General features: G+C 38.4%; 2 protein-coding genes across 2 annotated transcripts in view; one reads left to right on the top strand and one right to left on the bottom strand.

Moving 5' to 3' along the window:
* The window catches only part of asb13a.2 (ankyrin repeat and SOCS box containing 13a, tandem duplicate 2), a 40802-nt gene extending 25349 nt beyond the window's left edge, over window positions 1-15453 (top strand). The window contains exon 7 of the transcript XR_013324676.1: window positions 15388-15453. The gene's annotated coding sequence lies outside the window, so the exon portion shown is untranslated. The remainder of the gene's footprint in view (window positions 1-15387) is intronic.
* Window positions 5236-11722, bottom strand: net1 (neuroepithelial cell transforming 1). Its single transcript, XM_077709848.1, has 9 exons — window positions 11416-11722; window positions 9557-9664; window positions 9303-9467; window positions 8843-8905; window positions 8476-8649; window positions 8141-8398; window positions 7895-8065; window positions 6783-6969; window positions 5236-6699 (listed from the first exon to the last, which is right to left on the bottom strand). The coding sequence occupies exons 1-9, from the start codon at window positions 11506-11508 to the stop codon at window positions 6305-6307; spliced, it is 1614 nt and encodes a 537-aa protein (XP_077565974.1). The 5' UTR covers window positions 11509-11722; the 3' UTR covers window positions 5236-6304.
* Window positions 15454-22034: the final 6581 nt, after the last annotated feature.

Here is a 22034-nt window from a genome sequence, read left to right as displayed (position 1 = left end):
CGCGGCTTAGGCTTGACGAAGTATTTCTGATGCAAGAACTTCAGAGAAAAACTTTTAAAACGCCACTGGAAAATGAGGTTTCTCTACCATGGCCTTCTGCGGCTTTACGTAGTTTCCAGCTAAAATGTTGAATCCCCCCGGTGTGGGTCCCTTTGTAAGCCATCTTGAAAGAACTTGTTGCTTCTAAGGCAAGTGTGGGCAAACTACGGCCTGCGGGCCACATCCGGCCCATTAGGCTTTTTTATCCGGCCCGCTGACGTTGTCCAAATAATGTTTTTTTGTTTTTTTTTCCCCCAAGATGGCGCGGAAGCCAGTGGCAGTAGCTCTGTCCACTCTTATTTATTTTTTTGACTTTTACAGCCCCTCTATCTATTTTAAATGACATTTTAATATTTCTTAATACATTCCTTTTGACTTGACTTTTTACTTTATACTTTTTACTTTAATGATGAGTGATAAGTATTTTAATACTTGAGTCCTTTTTTCCTGTTGATGTTTCATATGTACTGTTAACGGATGCACTTTTTTATTTGTATCATATCTTGTGCTGACCTGGCCCATCTGTCAAATTTCTAAAGTCAATGTGGGCCCCCCGGGGCCCAAAAGTTTGCCCACCCCTGTTCTAAGGTGACATAATGGAGGTAAAATGGGTCCATGGAGGCTTAATTTCCTCCCTCAGACTTGTTTTAATGGAGGATTAGCAGTCCTTGAAAAGCAGGCGGACTTGAATATCCAATGAAAAGACCCTCAGTGACTTGGGAGTCTGTCTGGAAGACTTGTTATGCGTCCTAGTTTGACTTTACTTGTCCAGCGTCTCCTTCTATTCGGAGTTTGGCTCTTTATGTGAGGATATGTCTTACATAAATTGTGCCCTGGTTTTGTCATCTGGAAAATGGAAGTCTTTGGTTTAATCCTTTCTAGCAGTGTTCTTATATAGAGAGATTTTAAGTATACATTTTTTTTTGCGTTAAGGTCAGTTCTTGCCAAATGCTAATCCCTTATTTACCCTTTTTTTCAACTTGTGATGTAAGAAAATGAATTTGAGGAGTATTTTATTTGTGTTGTGATTGGAGCAATCTGCCAGGAAATTAAATATTTACACGGTTTATTCGTTGTTTCCTTTTGCATCACAGTTTTTGGCTTATTTTCAGATGTTCCAGTACACAAATTACGACGGCCTGGGAACAACTGCAAGTGCTTTTTGGATTGGCTTCAAATATCATTTTTTTGATTTTGAAACACTTGTTTTCAATTTCAAAACAAAACAAAACAAAAAAGAATAATGATTGGCTTTTATCAAGTAGCACACTAGAGTTTTTCTAAGGTTTGAAAAAAAAGAACTGGAAGTCTTAAACTAGCAACATTTTCCCATGTCAACAATTTCAATGTCACTTGTTTGATTATTTCAAATTAGTCAGCAAGAGAGATTCACTTTGTCTTTGTTTTGGTTTCACGCTGTCGACCACACATCTTTCAAACAGATATGATGGGATTGTACGTTCTGTCGTCTTGATGCGGATCGTTTAGTACAAGTGTGTCAAAGTGGCGGCTTGGGGGCCAAATCTGGCCCGCTGCTTCATTTTGTGTAGAAAGTAAATTAGGAGTGCTGACTTTCTGTTTTTAGGATCAAATTCAAATGAAGAGTATAGATGTATTGTAGATTTCCTGATTTTCCCCTTTTTAAATTAATCATTGTCATTTTTTAAGTCATTTTTACTGTGTTTTTAGTTCAAAAATCATTTTGTAAAATCTAAAAATATATTAAAAAAAGCTAAAATAAACATTGTTTTAAATCTATAAAAAAAACTGAATATTCAGGGCTTTTAATCCAGTTCTTTTAATCAATTTATCTTTAAAAAATCTAAATATTATATCTAAAATAGTCCACTGTATATTAAATATCCTGATTTTCCCCCTTTTAAATCAATCATTGTCATTTTTTAATCCATTTTTGCTGTTTTTAGTTCAAAAATCATTTTGTAAAATCTAAAAATACGTTTAAAAAAGCTAAAATAAACATGGTTTTAGATCTGTAAAAAAAACTGAATATTCAGGGCTTTTAATCCAGTTCTTTTAATTCATTTATAAAAAAAAAAAATCTAAATATTATATCTAAAATGTTCCAGCTCACATCAAATCAAGTTGACGTTAAAGTGGCCCGCGAACCAACACCTAAAAACGCTATTTGGCATCTTTGCAGTTGCATAACGAGGAATCCGATGACCTGATTGTCGGGGAGATTTATGAGCCAATTATGGGTTGTCATTGGGCGATGCTGAATGGAGCATTTTGGCAGGAGCCCAGTGTCAGCATACCTTTAGCCGTTGCACCGCCGCGTTATGTAAGGTGGAAATATTTGAGGACGGAGGCTAATAAAATTCAGTCTGGAGTGTTGTACATCATATTTTTTAGTGTGTGTGTGTCTCATAGTAGGTTTAAACTCCTGCAGATCTGGAAGGAATCCATCTTACTACGTATATCTTCAATAACTTTTGGAGTTTGATCCTGTGTCTTTCAGTCAGTCCAAAAGCAATATGTGTGATGGATTTATCATTTCAGAAAATGTCTAAATATTTAACCTCGGGACCAAGGGCTGGTTCGCGGGCCGCTTTAACGTCAACTTGATTTCACGTGGGCCGGACCATTTTAGATACAATATTTAGATTTTTTTAAATAAATGGATTAAAAGAACTGGATTAAAAGAACTGGATTAAAACCCCTGAATATTCACTTTATTTATAGATCTAAAGCAATGTTTATGTTAGCTTTTTTAAATATATTTTTAGATTTTACTAAATGATTTTTGAACTAAAAACTGAAAAAAATGATTAAAAATACAATTATTTATTTAAAAGGGGGAAAATCAGGATATTTAATATACATTGGACTATTTTAGATAGAATATTTAGATTCTTTTTTAAATAAATGGATTAAAAGAACTGGATTAAAAGCCCTGAATATTCCGTTTTTTTATTGATCTAAAACAATGTTTAATTTAGCTTTTTTTAAATATATTTTTAGATTTTACAAAATGATTTTTGAACTAAAAACACAGTAAAAAATGATTTTAAAAATGACAATTATTGATTAAAAAGGGGGCAAATCAGGAAATTTAACATACATCTATACTCTTCATTTGAATTTGATCCTAAAACAGAAACTCATGATTGACTTTCCCGGGCCACACAAAATGATTCACCGGGCCAGATTTGGCCCCCGGGCCTTCACTTTGACACATGTGAGCTATTATGTCATGAGATTTGGTTTGTTGATTATTTGAAGAAAGAGATGAAAAGCGCTCAAATCGCAAAAGCTGCAAACAATCCTCGTGCGTAGGAAATGAAAAGCTCCCCCTCTGATGCGTCCGCAATATGTCCGCCGCCAATGGCCATAAATCCTTTCTTTGGTGAAATATTGCTTTGGCATTTTTTTTGAAGTGGGGTATTGGGGGGTCGAGGTGGGCGGGGCTTCTACATTTTGAAGTATTTGCTTCCAAAGATGAGCTTGTACTTGTTTTTGTTTTTCAACTTTCCATCCGTAGTGGCCCGACTTCAATTGTCTGTGAGGACTATGTGTCGTGCTGATAGTTGCTATGGTAACGGGAACAAACATGGGGGTGTTATTGAGTTTTTTTAGGTCACTTGTAAGTTCCATTAGTAAGTACTGTGTTATACAAACACTTTTTGAGGTGTTATTTAAATGAAGTGACTGTGGTCATTTTCAAAGGGCGCCATACCTGCTTTGAAGGTGTGCGCAGGGGGTGATGGATGCACCTGGAATTTTAGCGTGACTTAAGAGATACATTTTGATTAGTTTATTTTAGTATAGATGTACATTAAATCTCCTGATTTTTTCCCCCTTTTAAATCAATAATTGTCATTTTTAATCTATTTTTTCGGTGTTTTTAGTTCGAAAATAATTTTGTAAGACCTAAAAATATAGTTTTAAAAAGCTAAAATAAACATTGTTTTAGATCTATAAAAACCGGAATATTCAGGGATTTTATTCCAGTTCCATTTATTAGAAAAAAAATCTAAATATTTTATCTAAAATGGTCTGATGTATATTAAATTTCTTAATTTTCCCTCTTTTAAATCAATAATTTTCATTTTTTAATCTATTTTTTGGTGTTTTTAGTTCAAAAATTATTTTGTAAGACCTAAAAATATATTTTTAAAAAGCTCAAATAAACATTGTTTTAGATCAATAAAAACTGAATATTCAGGGATTGTAATCCAGTTCTTTTAATCCATTTATTAAAACCCTCCTTGCAATTTTTCTATGAGCCCCTCCCTCCAAAATGGAGGAATTATGCAACTTCATATTGGTTATGGATTAAGTAACATTACAACTCATCTCAAGTCCTTTTTCCATCTCAGTTCGTCTTACATTTCCCATTAACTTGAGTCTCTGGAGACGAATAACATGTCTGCTTCTTTCATCCAATAATGACTTTTTCCCCTTCTCATAATTATGCCTTTTTCTTTCTTATCGAGGCCTCGTGCGAACTCGTCTGGAAGGAAAAAGCGCCATTTTTTCTCAATGTGCTTGTGATTAAAGACTGAAGCGTACCATTGACCGCTTGCTTTTATTCGGGTGTACAGAACTATGCTATGTATATGTTACCCTACTTCATGCAAATTGAAGAGAAACCCACGCCGAACGCAAACAATACAACGGCTTGTTGTACAAAATGGCATAGAAAACCCACTCAAAGCAAATTGAAAGACTTACTGTTATAACTCATAAAATGGCTTTCATTTATTATGAAGGGTGTCAGACTCGAACTGGTTTGCGGGCCGCTTTAACGTCAACTTGACTTCACGACCATTTTAGATATTATATTTAGATTTTATTTGCGAGTGTCAATCAAGCCTAAACTTTATTATCATCGGCCATCAAAGAGTTAAAAAAAAAAACAGTAAAAATGTCATTTCCAGGTTTTTTATAGTTGTAAAATAGTCATTTTGTTAAACAAAGTAAGGCAAACAGTGCTATTGGATTGCAACAGATTTTACGATTAACTTGTTTGTAGTCGTTTCCATGGCAACTCTTTCAATCCAATGAACGACTTCCAAAGAAAAAGTTTACTGGCTCTTACAGGAGGGCATTTGGTCTATTATTTTATTATTTAGTGTCCACAAAGTCTTTTGTTTAAAGAGATTTTGACCTAAAAAAATAGTTCCATAGTAAAGTTGTCTAATTCTGGAATAAAAAAAAGAAGCAAGGCAGAAGTTTAAGATGCAAATCTTACACAGATCTTTATTGTTCTTATACTTAATAAAAAGTTAATGGCGAGTACACCTTTCTTCTCTTTCCTTTTCCCGTCTCGACTTGCAACAAAAAACCTTCTTTTTCGACATACTTGAACTCTTTCCAACTATTCCGACATGTTCTTTCTCTACACTTCTCTCTACAACATTCTCATCCTTCTTTCCCTAACGACGCCGTCCCTCCCAGTGCCCAAAACTTTGACTCCATGAAAGATACTACACCAAAAAAAAAAAAAAAAAAAAGAAAAACCACAAAAAAAAAAAAAGTCTCCTTCGAAACCAAAATGAGGCTCAGTTCAAAAAATTGGTTTCAAAACATCCTTGACTTTGGATCCGCTTTAAATAAGCCATTTTTTTTACGACAATGGCAAAAAAAACAAACGCCATTTTCCGTCTTCGGGAATGTATCAAAAAAAAAAATAATAAGACGTCTCATTCACTTGTAACTTAAGCGATACATTTTGATTGGTTTATCTTCCTGTTTTACCTAAAAACAGATGCGCCACCTAAACTCTAAAACAGTGCTCCTTTTTCTAATCATAAAACAATAAGTATACTAAAAGTCAAAGTACTACCTCCCTCTTATACGTACAATATTGTTTAAATACAAAATTAATAGTAAACATTCTTCCCTTTCTCATTAATTATGGCAGGTTTCCCAAACTACTTTAAATGCCATGTACAAAAGATTCAAAAATGTGATTTACCGTATTTTCACGACTATAAGGCGCACCTCATTATAAGGCGCACCCTCAATGAATGACATTTTTTCCATATATAAGGCGCACTGTCTATTTTGGAGAAAATTTAAGACTTTTAAGTGCGCCTTATAGTCGTGAAAATACGATACTATTGTTTGGTTTGGGAAACCGGTGTCTTTGGGATGGAGGGCTGAGGTAAACAGCTGCCAAAAAATGGACAGTAACATAGAACACTGTTATTATGGGATGCGCGCACACATAAATACATTAAGTCCCGCCTTTTTTCCCGTCTTTATGTACACCAAAACAGTCTTTTTTTGTCCTTTTGCTTCACACCATCGTCTCTTTTCTTTTCCCCAACGTATAAAGGGACTTTTTGTCCTTTTTGGTCTTGTGGGACACAGTCGGCGGGACAGGGGACGACGATGGGGAGTCTGTGGGGGTGACGGAGCCGCACGGTGAAGCAGGGGCGGACTGGGTAGCGCGTCGTGGGCAGTTTTCGTCCGTTTCTTCCATGTGGACAATGGCGGAGACTGAGGACGGTCGGCGTTTTGAGCGGACGTCCGGCGGCGTTGGTGAGGCTGGCTGTCCATGCGGTCGGTGGACAGAGATGGCGCTACGTAGGCAGTTGAGCCACTGTTGTTTGTGGAAGATGTCGTTGACTTGTAGGGTGTGCGATTGCGCCTGGCCGGGGTCTTGGGCTCGAACCCGGAAAATGTTTTTGGCTGTTAGGGAGAAAAATTTAAATTAGAATCAAAATGAAGCTGGTTGTCCAATCAGAGAGCGCCAAGGGAATCGCCAGCCTTACCTTTATCGGCATTGCCGAAAGCGCCTCTGAAGGAACCGCCCATTCTGACGTCGCCGTCCTGTAGGTCGTCCAAGATCAGGTCTCGGACGGGGATTGGCTGGCGGTACACTTGGTAACACTGCCGTTCGTTTCGGGTCACCGAGCGGGTCAGGACTAGTAGTTCGGTGAATAGGAACACGTGCAGTTTCTGTTATGGAGATATTGCAAAAATTTAGTCTGGTTTGTTAACTTGGTCATTTTTAATAAGTAAACAGACCCTGTGATATCATCGTCCTTTATTAGGAAGTGTCTAAGAGTCAGCGGCTATGTCGATGACTCGAGGGCCAAAGGTTATATTTGTTATTTGTAGATTCGATTTAGGTGCAGGTGTATGACGACGCTCTGAAAATGAGTCAGCGAGTGGTGAGAAAGGCAGTCTGAAAAAAAAAAAGTCCTTGTCTGTACTTGCGCTTCAATTTCCAACCCGTCAAACCGGATTTGTTCAGACTGCCTTGACAAAGCGCGAATTGACTATACGGGCCTCTTGTTTTTGTGTTTCTCATTCTAATTGTCTATCTGGCTCGCTGTATCATTTTGTGTGGGCCGGGAAAGTCAATCATGAGTTTTAGGATCAAATTAAAATGAAGAGTATAGATATATATTATATTTCCTGGTTTCCCCCCTTTTAAATCAATAATTGTCATTTTTTTAATCCATTTTTTTCTGTTTTTAGTTCAAAAATCATTGTGTCAAATCTAAAAATATATTTAAAAAAGCTATAATAAACTTTGTTTTAGATCTATAAAAAAAACTGAATATTCAGGGCTTTTAATCCTGTTCTTTTAGTCCATTTATATTAAAAAAAATCTCAATATTATATCTAAAATGTTCCAGCCCACATCAAATCGAGTTGACGTTAATGCGGCTCACAAACCAACATTTAAAAATGCTATTTGGCATCTTTGCGGTTGCATAACAAGTCTAACACCATTGGTCTATTGCAAAAATAACATGGCCTTGCTAGATCTGCCTGTGAGAAAACCACTCCGGTTGTACAAGTTTAGAGTAAAAAGACAGAACACTCTGCCTTATATATCGATAAGATAAGTGTCGTTGTTGTGTACTTTTCTCACCGTGCCGCTCTTGTTGCGAAGCTCGCCATGACACAGCAAGCTTTTGCACTGTTCCAGGCGAGGATCTCTTTGCCGATCATCCAAGTATTCCAGCTTATCGATGTAGTACAGGCACTCGGACTCGCCCTTCTTCATGTTGATATCGGACAGCACCCCTTGGATGATGGTGATCTGGAGACAAATTAATTGTTTGGTGTCCAGGTCTTTCAAGATGGCTGAGTTCAAAAACCGTCTAGGCGTTCTTACAGCTTGTTCCAAGCTAGTGGTGTCTGGATGCTCGGCTGGGGTGTGTCTTAGAATCTCTCTGAGGAGTAGAGGGTACTTGACCAGACGGGAGCGTGGGATGTCTAGGAAGCTCCACAAGTCCAATTTCCGGCTAAAGGGCGACTCCAGGCAGCGTTGCAGGAAGTCCTGAACCCGCCGGTCTTGCTTCTTCTGGTCCAGTAGGGCTTTGGCAGCAAGTTGGTTGCTGCAGTACTCTTTATACGCATCTAGTCTGGGTAGCTAAACACAGAGAAGCCTATTGTAATACCACTCTCCGGAAATCTTTGTTCAAGGCAGATATTTGGAACGCAACTTACCCAGTCTACGACTATCTGACCGATCTGGCCCACGGTCCCGTTAGAACCCGTGGCTTTAGAGAGCTGGGCCAGTAAGTCCTCGTGCAAGGGGATGTAGGCATCCAGGTTGCCGAAAATATGCGAGAGTTCCTCTTCGGACATTATCGAGAGCTTCAGCATTGGGTCGTGATATGCCTGGAGTAGAAAAGAAGGAGATTGTTTAAATAAATTGGCGATGGGAGGATGTTAAGAATAGCTCGAAAGGTTAGAGTGGACGCCAGAAAGATGGAGTGGAGGATAAATTCCTGGCTTTTTATAGGTTGATTGCGTAGAGTAAAATGGGGGTTGCCAAGCTTTGATTTAATCTGTTTGCTTTGTGAAAACGAACCTTGCGTGCAAGCTGGAGGTCTTCAATCAGGTCTTGCTCGCCACGAGACAGCTCAAATATGGCCTGAGGGAAGGGGGAAGGCATAGAAAGGTACACATGAGTCAGAGTCCTCTTTGCTTTAGGACAAGCTAATAACTCTTGGACTGGAGACCAGACTTTGTGCCAGTCGAGTCCAGCAAGTCCAAGTCTTTCTGGTTGCTGTCTATGTTTTTAACAATGCGTAAAGTTTATAGTTCCAGCTGACAGCTGGCAAAGATGTCGGACATGCGTGGGGAGGTAAGCGCTCCTCGTTGGTTTCTCGGTTCTATGTGAACTTACACAGACTCGGAAAATGTCTTTTACTCCCATTTAGGCTATTGGACATAAATTCCGCAGGAATATGCCAAAGTTGTCTGGACATACAGGACTGTCTGGTTCTCGCAAACTAGGCTGGCGTATTTTTATTTTATGGGATTCTCACCTCTTGTCGTTTAATCTCTTTGGTGGTTAAGGTCTCCTTCTGGTGTACGTCAAGAGTTTCCGACCATAGGGTACTGTTTCTTCTCTTGGGCGGCGTGGGGGCCGCTGCCTTGCTACAAGGCTTCTGGGGCACGCCCGGCGTCTTACCATCGCTTCGGAAGGAGGCCTGTAGACGGGGGTTGAAAAAAGCAAATGTACGTCAGACAAGGGTAGTCATGTTAGGACGCTGGCTAAAACTAGACAAAGTTCGCTTACCTGGATGGTTTGGCCGAAGCGCCGGACGGCCCCATTTTTCACCGGCGAGATGAGGTTGGCTAACGACGTCACCCTGCCGAGAGAACGGACCCGCTTGTTGCTGGGTTCCTTAGCAGGGAAGACAAAATAAGTAGAGAGTAGTTAGCCCCAGAATGTCATGGATCCAACCGGCTATTTGCGCCTATTGTGACCCTGTAAAATTGAGTCTCTAGCCATTAAACAATCCAGCTATAAATCCTTTTCCTGGACTCCATTTCTAGCCTTTAGAGCCAGTAAAACGGGGGAGTCGGGTGTTCGTACTTCAAGCAGACGGTTTGGTAGAGCTTGCCAAGCAGACAGAAATATTGTCTGGATCTACTCGGACAATGTAGAGGCCAAAGTAGCTTCGGCAGCTGTTGCCTCCATCATGTGAGAGGCAGGCGGCTTGGCTTGGTTTGGCCACCCTGTACAAAGACCTCCTCTAAGTGCCGATCTAGTCGGGGAAGGGGGTCTGGAGGAATGCCAGGAATGCACGAGACCGGTCTCAGCTGTTCGGCACCCCCTACCCCCTCTGGGTGACTATCTGCCTGACAACTAGCTCTCTTAAAAGAGGATCCACGGCGGGAGGGAGATAAATGCTTCCTGGTAGCTGCTGTTTTTTTAACTTCCTTCTCTAGATAGACAATGTAGTGTGTCAGGAAAGGGCGACTGTAACGCAAGACAGACGTCGCCGTCGTAAAGCGGGAGTAAATCTGTTCCCGACTTAAATGTTTACATAAAGCCGTGTGGGGGTTTTTAAATGGGGAGTCGAGTGTACAATACTTTGGCAAGTTGATGCAAGTTCTTTGATAGGATAGGGTTTGCGTGAGAGTAGAATTGCACCTTGGCAAGGTGAACTAGAAACCAAACCCCCCTCCCTACAGCCACGAGACTTATGAGCAAACCGTTCGGCCGCACGCCAACCACAACACGCAGCAGCCAATACCGAGTTGAAGTAACGCTTTGAGACCGCTAAAGTTTTTCATAATCACAACCGATTTAGAATGGCGGCTTTTAATGACTTTGCTACCCAGAAGTCTCTAATTTTCTTGCGTCTACTTTCTACTGACTCAGCCCAAGTTTGACTCTTGCCTTTGGTCAGCAAAATCCAGCTAACCACTGATCCGAACCGGACTTTGTTATGACTGTGGTCAGCCGGCGTCTGGAAAGGACGAACTGCAGTTTTATTAAGCTCTCTAGCGGAAGACCCGGCATATGCTTGCCACATGGCGGCTGAACGCTGTAGTCTTCATTTCAACCTGTTATTATCTACACAGACAATGGGAAGATACAACTTGCATTTCCAGTTTGAAGGGGATTAGTCCAACTGTTGCTGGGTGTCTAATGAGAAATCAAAGCCAAGATTACAACCTTCCTCGGCTAGCCTTGAGGATTTAGGTTTCTTTCATCTATACTTAAATGTAAGGCACTTGGAAAAGTCCAGATGTGCGCCTTTGCCTTGTTTTTTTTTTGTTTTTACAGCCAAAGCGCTCCAAAGCCAAAACCAGACCTCAAATGACACTGTTGAGGTCATCAATAAGTCACATGGGAAAGTCTGGGAAGTCACTTGTAGATACTCCAGACTTCAGTACTTTTATTGCCACCAAAACCACATGTTAGGAAAATTCTCCAAGACAGTTAATAGCAGAGTTGAAACAGCAGTTTGCATTTCATCTACGCCTTCACACGCCTTCAATACTTGCTATGTTTTTGATAGAAATCCTTCCAAACCCCTTACTAGAGTGGCAACTAATACACAAAACTGTAACATTATACAGTCTTAATAGAAATTTCAGTTTTTCCAGTCCTCAGAAAACAAAAAAATGATTTTAGCATCTTACCTCTAACTCTTTATGGACTTGGTTCTGGTAGTCTATCACTTGCAGAGTCCGTTTGATAGGCACCAAGGTTCCCACTTCATCGTAAGTCACCATAGCTTTGAGTAAAACACAATATCTGTTGGGTTTTTTTTTTCTAAATCCTTGATCCGAGTAATCCGTAGAGAGAGAGAACAAAAATAAGTTAAAAGTAATAAATAAATAGGATCCCTCTAAATGGACATAGGTGCTTTTCTCCCTTAGTGGGATAGAGCTTTTTGGGAAGCTCTACCTCACGTACTGTCTAAACTTTGGTCTGATCCAGACTGAGGGTGGGAGGGCTTTATAGGAGGTGTGGGAGGAGAGCACAGCCAATGAGGCGGACTCAAAGTTCATCGGGATGGGGAGAAGAACACCAGCAGCGGGGATTGTTTTTACGTACACTCCAGACTAAACAGTAGCGAGAAAAGGACTGTTACTCAGTAAAGTTTACGGAAAACACTTTGGGTGCAGGGTTTCATTGTTTTTTGGTACAAAACTTAGTGATGAGCTGAGATGGCATAATACTTTTGTCAAAGGTGAAAAGCCCACCAGGTCCTAAAGATTTAATTGAAGGTATTTTAGGGGGGAAAGTGTCAAGGTGGTGACAGATTTGAGGTTTTGCTCAATTTTGTGAAATAGCAAATTATTGTTTTTCAGTTCTGCAAAAAAAGTCACTGAATATTCAGGTTTTATAGATCTAAAACAATGTTTATTTGTGAGTTTTATATATATATATATATATATATATATATATATATATATATATATATATATATATATATATATATATATATATATTTAGATTTTACAAAAGGATTTTTGACCTAAAAGCACAGAAAAATGATTAAAAAATGACTTAATTATTGATTTAAAAGGTGGAAAATCAGGAAATTTAATATACAGTGGACCATTTTATATATATTTAGATTTTATTTTTATAAAAGGATTAAAAGAACTGGATTAAAATTCCTGCATATTCAGTTTTTTATAGATGTAAAACAATGTTTACTTTAGCTTTTTTATATAATTTTAGATATTACAAAATTATTTTTTTACTAAAAACACAGAAAAATGATTAAAAAATGACTATTATTGATTTAAAAGGGGGGAAATCAGGAAATTCTAACAAATATTTATACTCTCTCCCCCATCTTGATTTATTTGAACTGATTTGACTTGAAATGGAACATTTTGCCAGCTTTTCTGCTCATTTTAAAGACACAAGACTACATAGTCAATCAATCACTGTTAGCTAGTCAGATATTTTGATTGCACGATACCAATCATAACACCATCTCCCACGGCTGGCTTGAATTTCTGTTAAATCATCTCACGACAATGCCACTAATGAACGACTTGATCATTTTATGGTTGAGTATCAATCAAAGTAGTGTGTGGGCCTTCTTTTCTTAAACAGAACATCTTATCAGTCTCATCAAGGCAAAACGGGGAAGGGTGTGTATATGTGTGAATTTCAATAGCAATGGGGGTGGAGGGAGGGGGGGGGTGTATCTCGAGGTGTTTGAACTGAAACCTGTATATTGAAGGGGGGACGGGTGGTTCCCCCATGCATGCTTTGTCCATTTCCTTGTCGGTTTCAGTCCAATCAAACGACAACCCGACCTGGGGCCTTGTTTTGCTCAATGGCTTTCGGGTTCAACTCTGACTGACAACAACACCTGAAGGCCCACGGTCTTAAAACTGGGGGGGTGGGTTAGAAAACTAGTGAGGCGTTAGTGAGTCCCGAGTGCAAATGGACAAGAGTCTTGGATGGCGTCCTTCTGGGTCAACGTGGAGGCGCCAATCCCCACGCCGATGCTGAATGGGTTGTGTTGTGTCGTGGTTGACACCGTTTTTTTAAAGGGTTGTTGACATGGAAGTGCAGCAGGTTGATGGTTGTAGACCACAGGTGTCAAAGTGGCGGTTCGGGGGCCAAATTTGGCACGACGCATCATTTTGTGTGGCCTGGGAAAGTAAATTGCGGCTCGGGGCCACGTACGGCCCGCTAGGCTTTTTAATCCGGCCCACCGACGTTGTCCAAATAATGTTGTTTTTTTTTTTGTGGCAGTAGCTCTGTCCACTCTTACTTATTTTTAGTTTTACAGGCCCTCTATCTTTTTTTAAATGGCATTTTAATATTTCTTAATACATTCCTTTTTACTTGAATTTGTACTTTATACTTTTTACTGAAATGATGAGTGATGAGTATGTTAATACATTAGTCCTTTTTTTCTGTTTATGTTTCATATGTACTATTAACGGATGCACTTTTTTATATGTATCGTATCTTCTGCTGACCCGGCTCATCTGTCAAATTTCTAAAGTCAATATGGCCCCCACCAGGGCCGAAAAGTTTGCCCACCCTTGTTCTAGACACTCCCAAAATGTGACTTGTGACACCATCCCTAAATAATGGGAATGTTTGTCCCCTGATATGTTTTCAGTTAGCGCCTCGTTGTCTTTAGCACCACACAAAGGACGGGCGTGTGACTCTCAAGTTGGTCATCAAGCTACCATTTGTAAACACTACCACTATATCCAAACTACGAAACTACCTACTAACTTAGTCTGGATCAAAGTGAAACTCAATCCCTTCCAGAACAGACGTTTTCTTTCACGCAACACCTCGTTAATGAGTTAACAGAGCAGAAAATTTGCAGAATGACTCCCTGGAGAAGGCCCGTCTGTATGTAGTCTGTAGTTTGCAGTGAGTCAAGCATTGTGGGGGGAGACCTGTTGCTGAATCAGCTAGCGTGTCTACCCCACCCCCATTTTTTTTAAGTTAAACTGAGCTGCAGCTGGAGCGTCAACATGATTTACACTCCAAAACTCAGTCTGCAGAGTGCCGGTGGGTGTAGTCTTGCTTCTGGGGGGGGGGCTTGGGCGAATGAGTAATGCCACGTATGGCGTGCGGCGGGGGTTTCACCGCTGGCTAACCTGTGCCGTGCCAGGGACGGACGCCAACGTCAAGGTCCGCTAGGCTTGCGCTCCATTTAAGTTAAGAGCAATCTTTATTATTTTTTTTGAGAGAGAGACGTGAACAAGCTGTTCTGGGTTTTTCAAAATGTGTCGGTACTACTGCCCCCTGCTGATTTTAATAGAAAGTCATACATTACATCAAGGGGGTCAGACTCGGGTTGGTTTGCAGGCCGCTTTAACTTGATTTATTTTAGACCATTTTTGATATGGTATTTAGATTTTTTTTAATAACTGGATTAAATGAACTGGATTTAAAGGCCCTGAATATTCAGTTTTTTTATTTAAAATAGGGGTCGGGAACCTTTTTGATGAAAAGAACCATAAACAATTCATATTTTTAGACATTCCTTGCGAGCAAAACTCAGAATTAAATGTAAAAATATATGACAATGTATTAATCAATGAGTATTTATGAAACTATACATACAGTAGAGTCTAATGAAGAAAAATACAATTAAAAAGGCAACAAACGGTTCCCATATTTAACCAAACAGGTTAGCTTTGAGCCATATACACCCATCAAATAAGCCGAATATGGCTCCTAAGCCATAGGTTTCCTAACCCTGATCTAAAACAATGTTTATTTGAGCTTTTTTAAATATATTTTTAGATTTTACAAGATGATTTTTGAACTAAAAACACAGAAAAATTGATTAAAAAAAATGACAATTATTGATTTAAAAGCGGGAAAATCAGGAAATTTAATATACATCTTCACTCTTCTTTTTCATTTGATCCTAAAACAGAAAGTCAGCACTCATGATTTACTTTCCCAGGCCACACAAAATGATGCAGCGGGCCAGATTTGGCCCCCGAGCCACCACTTTGACACATGTTCTCTAGAATATTGATTTTTACACCATATTTAGTACCTTTTATTCTGCATTTGTACATGCAAAATTAAGAAAAGAGACTTTCTAAACAGCAATCTTTAATACTGACTGAAAACTAATATATGTATTTCTTATTTTTTAGAGTACGCAACAAAAAAGGGCTACGGATGCCTGGCATTTCTTCAAGCACATTCCAAAACATGCAAGGTAAGGAGTATTTTTTGATTGCGTCATTTAAGAATGTCCTTTACATGAAAAGAAGCGGAAAAACCTTTGAGTGACCAAATCATCCTTGACCATCCTTGCTACCTTGTATAATCACAAAGTTAAAGTCTATTAGTGACATTCCCGCCCAGGAAGAGCCATAAAATGACCTTATTTGTATTTCAGACTCACAAATGGGCTTGGCCATCCCAATGACTAAAATAATACACCCAAAAAAACTCTCATACATTGCCAAAATTGAACTTATTTGCTGGTAGTGACAGTCAAAATGTTAACATATCCTTAAATAGTCAAATACACTACGTACCCACTTAGAAATTACACCTAATAGACTAATTTAATTAGTATAATGCCCAACCTTAAACCTAAAAATAAAATGTTCAGTTTCACTTCTTTTAATACACTATCATCCATTTTTTTTTAATCTTTCCTCAGTTTGTCTTTAAGGTGCGTCTTGATGAATCATTTGAGTGGGTCATTAAATTCAGTCAAAACCTGTGAAATCAGTTCTTCGGAGGAAACTATAAATAACCTCACTTTTTTTTTACTGTGGACTAACAGGACGTCGTAATCTGGAAATGTTTGGCCTTTGGGCAACGTGGGATTGAACGCTTTACTCATTGTTTTGATTGGTCGCTGTCCGCGCCCCAAAGCAAACCTGGTTGCTAGCAAACACAGGATGGATGATAGGAGATGAACTGGAACACTGATAGCAGACTAAATCGCTCGAAACATAACTTCCTGACTTTTTTTTCCTTTCCGGGGGTGCCGGATAGGGGCACGGTGACATTTGGTGATAGGTCTCGGAAAATCATCGGCCATAGCTACTACCCAAGTGATGTAATAGGACAAGGGTGTTAGACTCGGGTTGGCTCGTGAGCCGCTTTAACGTCAACATGATTTTAATGTGGGCTGGGCTATTTTAGATATAATATTTAGATTTTTTTTTCATAAATGGATTAAAAGAACTGTATTAAAAGACCTGAATATTCAGTTTTTTTATAGTTCTAAAACAATGGCTTTATTTTAGCTTTTTTATATATTTTTAGATCTTACAAAATGATTTTTAAACTAAAAACAGAGAAAAAAATTGATTAAAATGTTTTTTTAATATATTTTTAGATTTTACGAATTGATTTTTGAGCTAAAAACACTTGACTAAGTGGCTTTAACGTCAACTTGATTTTAATGTGGGCCGGACTATTTTAGATATAATATTTAGATTTTTTTTTTATAAATGGATTAAAAGAACTGGATTAAAAGACCTGAATATTCAGTTTTTTATCGTTCTAAAACAATGTTTATTTGAGCTTTTTTTTTTTATATCTATTTTTAGATTTTACGAATTGATTTTTGAGCTAAAACCACTTGACTAAATGGTCACATAAAAACATCGGTACAAAGTGAAGAAAGTGGTTAGCAGTAAATCTGGATTATTAGATTATTATTGAGATCCCTACATAAATCTGACTGAAGAGTTAAGGGGAAAAAAATAAAGGATATTTTCAGGTCATAAAATCGCTATTCTTGTGGCAACTCTGCAGCCATATTTTGACTTTTTGGACATTTCAAATACACTTTGATTCAATCTAATTTTATTGCTGCCTTGGCCTGGGCCGAGCAAGTAGTCAGTATGTTTACCATTTTTAGACATTTTCTCAAAATTGTTGGAGGGCATTTTGGTAAAAATAGCAAGTCTCCACTCTCCCCACGCTTTGGCTGACTAATAAAAATAAGCCTGTTTTCTATTTTTAAATTTCAAGGGCGTAGATACATATTGAATTCAGTTCCATTTGTCCATTTGTTGATAAACAACAGTGAGAATTCAGTGCGTTTGGTGGATATAAAAAGTTTTGACGACGTAATGGGTGGATACGTAGAAATCATTCAACACGTGTCAACTTGTACAGTACAAAGCGCTACAACGGCTGCCCCCCCTCCCTGAGGAGTCCAATTACAGCTATTATTTTTTTAGACGCACTTATTTCGTTTCAAGTCAAAACAAGCTTTTTGGGGGGTGTACTTGGCGCCAATAACTCTTTGAGTGCTTGCTTCAAGATTCCAAGTACTCATGAAGGTTGCTTTCTAGTAAGGGCTAATGTCCTTTTTATTTATATTTTAATTCCTATTAGAACATCTCCAGGTAATAGCAATTAGCTTTAAAAAAAAAATCAGAAATGTGAATTTGGTTCTAGTAGGAAAGTATAAATGGATTAAATGAACTGGATTAAAAGCCCTGAATATTCCGTACTTATTATGTTGACTATTTATCGATGTTGACTACTTTCTGTTGACTACTACTCATTTATTATGTTGACTACTTATCTATGTTGACTACTACTTATTTATTATGTTAACCACTTATCTATGTTGACGACTACTTATTTATTATGTTGACTATTTATCGATGTTGACTACTTTCTGTTGACTACTACTTATTTATTATGTTGACTACTTATCTATTCTGACTACTACCCATTTATTGTGTTGACTACTACTTATTTATAATATTGATGACTTATCTATGTTGACTACTACTAATTTATTCTGTTGACTATTTATCAATGTTGACTACTTTATGTTAACTACTACTTGTTTATTAAGTTGACTACTACTTGTTTATTAAGTTGACTACTACTTATTTATTAAGTTGACTAGTTATCTACGTTGGCTACTGCTTTAATACTAATTTAACATGTTGACCAATAATTAATTATGTTGACTACTTATTTATGATATTGATGACTTATCTATGTTGACTACTACTTATTCATTATGTTGACTACTTATCTATGTTGACTACTACTTATACATTATGTTGACTACGTATTTATTACTTCTCATTATACTTGTACCATGACAATTCAATTCAATTATTTTTTTGGTCCGTTAGACATATCTTGCACCATGCCTTTTTCCATTTTTTTGACCACGTCGCCATTGCCCATCAAATGAAAAGACATAACATGTCTACCGTCAATACACATCTAGAATGGCGTCAATACACAAGCCTAACTTGGAATGCTTGATGGTCTTCACGCGTAGATTTGAATACGGCTTTGGCGTAGATTTTCATATGAAAAAAAGTCAACACGTGGCTCGTTTATCTTTATTTATTAAGACAAAGGCCCCCGTTTACGGCCTCTCGGGGCACACGTGAACGGCCTCCTTTACTCCTTGCCCTCGTGGCTCTATTGTAAAGCCACAATAGCCAACGCTGGGGGTCCTAGAGCTAACAGGAAGGAGTTAATTAGGCGCCACTATGCTTTAACACCTGCACGCGGATTGTCACCGGGGGTCACTTAGCGGGCGACGACGCTAGACGGCGGCTCGTAAAGGAAAAAATGGCCGTTCCGCTCCGTTAAATTGGGACGGGCCAGATGTCCCGGGGATGTCGCGACCCGATGGCTGTTTGTTCAACGACACCATTTTCCCCAAAAAAGTTGTAGACGGCTACAAATAACAATCGCCGCTGACCTTTTGGGAAGTGCTGTATTATAAGGCGCACTGTCTATTTTGGAGAAAATTTAAGACTTTTAAGTGCGCCTTATAGTCGTGAAAATACGGTAATTGCTATTGATATCCAGGTATGAAGCACTCACTACTTTACAGTCACCTCTAGAGCCAGCCATTGTTGATGTTTTGGATTTTTTTGTATCAAATCTTGCAGTGGGGGAGGATCTATATGATGGAAGATTTTGTAAACTAAGATGGCTGATCTGAATATTTAACAGTATTGTTTCAGTTCAGGCGTTTGTGTTTTTTAATATCCGACAGTGGTGGTTTTTGGTTTTCTGTTTTTTCCATATATAAGGCGCATTGGATTATAAGGCGCACTGTCTATTTTGGAGAATATTTAAGAGTTTTAAGTGCGCCTTATAGTCATGAAAATACGGTATGCACGAATGGTTGGTGGTGCCATCATTCTCCTTTTGGAATGCCTGAGACGAAATAGATGCACGAAACCTTGTAAATGATGGGTTGTACTTACAATGGTGTAGATAGGAAGCCAAATGTCCAAGTGGCAGAGTCGAACTCGCAAATCATTGGGAAATATGGCAAAGGCGGACTGGGGGAATATTGTTCTCACGGGGCCGCTTTCTTGAATTTGATCTATGTACGTATATAGAAATTTACAGTAGGTTATCCAAACATTGACTCGAAGGGAAGACTTTAGGAGCAAAGAATCATGGCCATGGGGATTCGTATCGGGCAGTGATATGTGATGGAAGTGGATGGTTCATAGCGTGGGAGCCTCCAGGTTCTTTCTTTTTTCCGTGGTTGCTGGATGGAAAACAACATGCCGCGTGCACTGACTTGTTCAAAACGTCACATAGTCTTACTTGAAAAATACATGTGTGGAGACTTTTTTACTTGGCTCAATTGTGTACATAGATGTACAGTTTTTTTGTTTTTGTTTTTTTACTAGCTTACCTCATTGGCTGCCATTGATGGCGATAGATGGATAAGTCATGGGTGTCAAAGTGGCGGCTCGGGGGCTAAATCTGGCCCGCCGCATCATTTTGTGTGGTCCGGGAAAGTCAATCATGAGTGCTGATTTTGTGTTTTAGGATCAAATTAAAATTAAGAGTATATATGTATATTACTTTTCCTGATTTTCCCCCTTTCAAATCAATAATTGTCATTTTTTAATCATTTTTTTCTGTTTTTAGTTCAAAAATCATTTTGTAAAATCTAAAAATATATTTTAAAAAGCTAAAATAAACATTGTTTTAGATCTATTAAAAAAATGAATATTCAGGGCTTTTAATCCAGTTCTTTTAATCCATTTATTTAAAAAAATCTAAATATTATATCAAAAATCGTCCGATGTATATTAAATATCCTGATTTTTCCCTCATTGTAATTTTTTAATCATTTTTTTCTGTGTTTTTAGTTCAAAAACCCCACACACAACAAATAGTAAATACTACATCAAAAAGAATAATGATTAACATTTTATATATACACATTTTTAAAAAGCGCAGTGTATATTACGTAATTTAATCATAAGTGCCACCCCATCAGTTGAAAGAAGTAGCATGATTCCATTTTTCCATTTGTTTAGCAGCCAAAACTTATTAAAAGTCAGTTTTGCAGGAATATTTGAAGTTCAGAAACACGTGAGTTTACAATTTGCACATTCTCCGTTCCAACTATTAATCTGAGAGCATTACGTATGTGTTACTTAACCCACATTTGCCCCGCAACCGTGTGGGGCTTTCCTTGAAACCACGTTAATCACCCGCAATGAGAGGTTCGCCACATGACGACACGGCTTTATTTCCAACCCCGCCCTCCTCATCAAAAAGCCATTGAACATCAATGAGCGCTTGTAAAATTGACACTCCAAAGTCCTTTTCTCAACTAATATGCACCATCCATCCAATGACTGAACTGGAATTGACAACGTTAAACGTCCAATTTCTTCCCATCCGTGACATAGAATTTTTGTTTTTTGTTTTCACAGTGAATTTAAACTGGCAACCTTGCACTTTGATTCGTTTTTCCAAGTAAAATCTGTCTTCTGAGAACCCTTACGCCATTTTGCTGACGACAAGGCTATTAAAAATAGAGCGCCGCATACCTGTCGGACATCTGTCTCTCGTTGTAGCTGTTTATTAGCCTCCTCTTTTTCAACCTAGCGGGCGAGCACACCTGACGCGGATTCTTAGAGCGGCGGAGTGGTTCTTGGAATGGATAAGTTTATTCGGGAAATTTCGTTGTCGCAGTGTAGCAACAGGGTGAGAATACAGACAGAGAAATACATTTTAGACATAAACAGATAGGTAAGTTAATAAATAAATGCATGAATAAATATATAAATAAGATGGTTGCTGATATATACATATATATTCATATACATACACATATATACACATATATACATACACATACGTGCACATACAAGTATATACACATATATACATACACATACATATATAAGCACATATATACATACATACACATACATATATAAGCACATATATACATAAATACATATACATATATACGCACATATATACTCATACATTTATATAAGCACATATATACATACATACACATACATATATAAGCACATATATACATACATACACATACATATATAAGCACATATACACATACATACACATACATATATAAGCACATATATACATACATACACATACATATATAAGCACATATATACAAACATACACATAGATGTACATGCATGAATATGGTAGGCCTTAACACTCAGCCATTTGTTTTGTTAAAGAGCCTGACAGGTGATGGGAGGAAGTGCTCCTTCCTGCAATGAGGGTGCCGCAGTCTATTGCTGAAAGAGCTTTGGAGGGACTCCACAGACTAATGCAAGGATTGGGAGGTGCTGTCCATGATGGACATCATCCTGGTCAGCATCCTCCACTCTCCCACGTCCTCCACAGAGTCCAAAGGACAGCCCAGAACAGAGCTGGCCCTCCTGACCAGCTTATCTAGCCTGTTCCTGTTCCTCTCCCCAACAGACCACTGCGTAAAACACTATAGATACCACCACAGTATCGCAAAAAGTCCTCAGCAGTG

The sequence above is a fragment of the Stigmatopora nigra genome, chromosome 23, assembly GCF_051989575.1.
Source record: "Stigmatopora nigra isolate UIUO_SnigA chromosome 23, RoL_Snig_1.1, whole genome shotgun sequence".
NCBI lineage: Eukaryota > Metazoa > Chordata > Actinopteri > Syngnathiformes > Syngnathidae > Stigmatopora > Stigmatopora nigra.
Note: the sequence above shows the minus strand (reverse complement) of the source record. Positions and strands in the feature narration are given on the sequence as shown.

Coding starts and splice junctions, on each gene's coding strand:
- net1 (XM_077709848.1), bottom strand. CDS start 11,508: ATGGTGACTTACGATGAAGTGGGAACCTTGGTGCCTATCAAACGGACT. Junction 8,066..8,140: donor CCACTAGCTTGGAACAAGCT/GTAAGAACGCCT, acceptor ATTTGTCTCCAG/ATCACCATCATCCAAGGGGT. Junction 6,700..6,782: donor TTTCGGCAATGCCGATAAAG/GTAAGGCTGGCG, acceptor TCTCCCTAACAG/CCAAAAACATTTTCCGGGTT.